General features: G+C 34.0%; 1 protein-coding gene across 1 annotated transcript; it reads right to left on the bottom strand.

The window, feature by feature from the left end:
* Positions 1–1,076: 1,076 nt before the first annotated feature.
* LOC141493779 (olfactory receptor 9A4-like) lies at positions 1,077–2,030 on the bottom strand. Its single transcript, XM_074195112.1, has one exon. The coding sequence runs from the start codon at positions 2,028–2,030 to the stop codon at positions 1,077–1,079; it is 954 nt and encodes a 317-aa protein (XP_074051213.1).
* Positions 2,031–3,062: the final 1,032 nt, after the last annotated feature.

The following is a 3,062-nucleotide window of genomic DNA, read 5'->3' as shown; positions in this document are numbered from 1 at the left end:
TTACATCACAATGTATTAAACTAAGATTTTCATAAATTATTTGAATTATTTCAGAAATCATTATTCATGATTCAAAATGGCATTTTAGAGAAAATGGAAAGTTTTTTGTCATTAATAAATACAAAATTATTATCAAAATATTGTTTTATATTTATCTCATACTTTTAATTTCTTTGTGTTTATGCCATGATTAAAAATACAGAAATATATGTATATGATTAATAAATTAGAAAATATGTATAGTTTCACTGGAGGGGACAAAAAAGTTTGAAGACAATCATTTTATGCTGCAAACATTCTGAAAAAGTACATACACAAATGTACCTATGTATGCACATGTGTGTGTGTGATGCACAAACATACATACACACACAACTCCCTTGTTATAAAGAAAAACACTTAACCAACTAATGTAGTAACCTCATCTGATGTATGCAAAATTCATCCTCTGTAGTATCTCACTTTTTGTCAGAGAGAAGAGATATGGATTTCAGTATCTTCTGGAAGCAACCCTAGGTAATGTCATTAAACTAAGTTAAACTATGTTTTAGGGTTATATTGATTTTTCATTAATGTAGATATTCTATGTATTCTTCTGATTTTTTTGTTATTAGTTCTTTCTATTTATCATCCCAGCTGAAATATCCATTTTTTTCCAAGAAATTATAGTAAAGGATTTGAAGGACTTGATGTGGGAATGGATTGGAGCTAATTACAATTCAAAATTCAGGAGTTCTGTCTGTCAAAGGCCTGCACAGCAAATCAATTTAAGGAGGAAGAGGGAACAATGCTCAAACAAACTTGTCCCTATTCTTCCTGCAAACTCCTTTTATAACTCATAATTTACCTCAAACTCTTGTCCTATACAATGAACTCTTTTGAAACCGAGTGACATTTCAGAAAGAACAAAGTAATGGCATTGGTGCCATTTGGGAATAAGATTCCTAAGGGACATTAATGTTGTTTGGATATTTCCAAAGGGAAGAAAACTCAATATAAATAATTTGACAGTTGTGACAATGAACCAACAAAGACTGAATATTCACAATCCCCCAAATCTAAAATATTTATAGTTTTCACTGAAAGTTCCCTTGGGAAGGGCTAACCCTTAAAAAGATTACATCCCTCAGAGCTTCTTTGACTTGGTTATTCCGAAGAGTGAAAATGAAAGGTGTTAGGAATGGCGTTACCACGGAAATCATCAAAGACACTATCTTGTTATACTCAGCAGCCTGGGTCTGCTTGGGCTTCACATAGAGAAATAAGCAGGTACCATAGCCAATCACAACCACAGTGAAGTGAGAGGCACAGGTGGAGAAGGCCTTCTTCCGGCCAGAGGCAGAAGGGATCTTTAAAATAGTCGAGATTATATAGGTATAGGAGATGATAGTTGGAAGCAAAGAGCCCAAGAGAATAACAGTGGCCATCAAGAAGAGAATAAACTCTAGCAAACTTGTGTCATCACAGGCAAGCTTAAGTAATAAGCCTCTCTCACAGAAAAAATGGTTTACAAGAGTTGATCCACAAAAGGAAAGTTGAAAAGTAGCATAGACTGGCCAGATCTGAAAAAGAAACCCAAAGACCCAGGCCAATATTACCACCCCACGACAAACTTCACTATTCATGATGATACTATATCTCAGGGGATTACAAACGGCCACATAACGATCTACTGCCATTGCTCCAAGTAATACAAATTCTATTGTCCCCAAAGAGAGATACAAGAAAAGTTGAGTGACACAGGCTGAAAAGGACATGGTCAGGATGTCAGACATTAACAATCCCCCTAGCATGGGAGGAATAATAATGGAGGTAATCAGGATGTCCAATAAAGACAGGTGACCAAGGAAGAAATACATAGGCGAGTATAGTCGGTGATCAGCACAGACAACAATAATAATCACCACATTTCCCATGAAAGTCACAAAGAAGGCAAAGAAAAATATAGCAAAAAGTGTATGACGGAACTCTGGAGAGCCAGAAAAGCCTTCAATATAAAATTTGATGAGTCCAGAGTGATTTCCCACCATTCAATCTTCTGATCCTTCTGACAGCTAGAGGACAAAAAGAAAGTTAACATTACCAATCAGAATTCTTATTTCCCAAAAGTATAGTAACAAATCTAGAGTTTGCTCTGCCCCCCCACCTGCTGATAAGAAATATTTCAATATCAGGTTTTATTGGCAAGAGGTTGGTACTAAACCAACATTAATCAATCTGATAGCGACAACCAAATGTCAAGGAACGCATTTACCTTTTGGGCTAAGAATATGAGACAGTGACATAGCATGGAAAGCACATCAATCTACTAAAACCTTTAAATCTCTTTACAATTTGACTTTAATTTCCCAATATGGCTTGATAGCCTGTCATTTTTGCCCTGGTTCTTAATTATGACTTATTTATTTTCAATTTTTAATCTTTCTATAAGCCATTATTTCCATTAGTTTTTATTTTTTCTATTTAAACATTTCTATTTTTATAATAAGCAATTATTTATATAAATTCTCCAAATGAGAATAACCCCAAACAATATGATTTCTGCCATCTACATCTCCTCTTTTTCTAAATCTTGATTGAGATCACACTCAATAAAGTAAGAAAAGAAAGACTTAAAGGCCCCAGTGGATAATTAGCTTCCTGCTATATTAACTTAACAATTTAATACCATATTTCTTTTATATTCATATGTATTACCAGAGTTATTCTATAATTTTATTATCAGAACTAATTTTAGGTATCAGGTAGCCTATCTGTACTCATTTACAGATGAGGACATATAGTCAGAGAGACAAGAAGTATTGTTCAAATATAGCTGGCAAAAAGAAGCCAGTTTTCTTGACTCTCAGGTATATTTTTTCCCTCCAAATACTATGCCCTATTTTGTAATTCCTAGTTTTACATAGTTGTCTTCTTTTCCTCTTTGATGGTCCCTGAGATATCTTTGTGCCATTTTGGATGTCTCTTGATCACAATGGTACTTTCCAAATGTGTTTCAAATGTCTCTTTTAGATACACTAGTGTTTAGAAATCATCTTTTAATCATCATCATCCTAATTATA

This window comes from Macrotis lagotis, chromosome 7 (genome assembly GCF_037893015.1).
Source record: "Macrotis lagotis isolate mMagLag1 chromosome 7, bilby.v1.9.chrom.fasta, whole genome shotgun sequence".
Taxonomy (NCBI): Eukaryota; Metazoa; Chordata; class Mammalia; order Peramelemorphia; family Peramelidae; genus Macrotis; species Macrotis lagotis.
Note: the sequence above shows the minus strand (reverse complement) of the source record. Positions and strands in the feature narration are given on the sequence as shown.

Coding starts and splice junctions, on each gene's coding strand:
- LOC141493779 (XM_074195112.1), bottom strand. CDS start 2,030: ATGGTGGGAAATCACTCTGGACTCATCAAATTTTATATTGAAGGCTTT.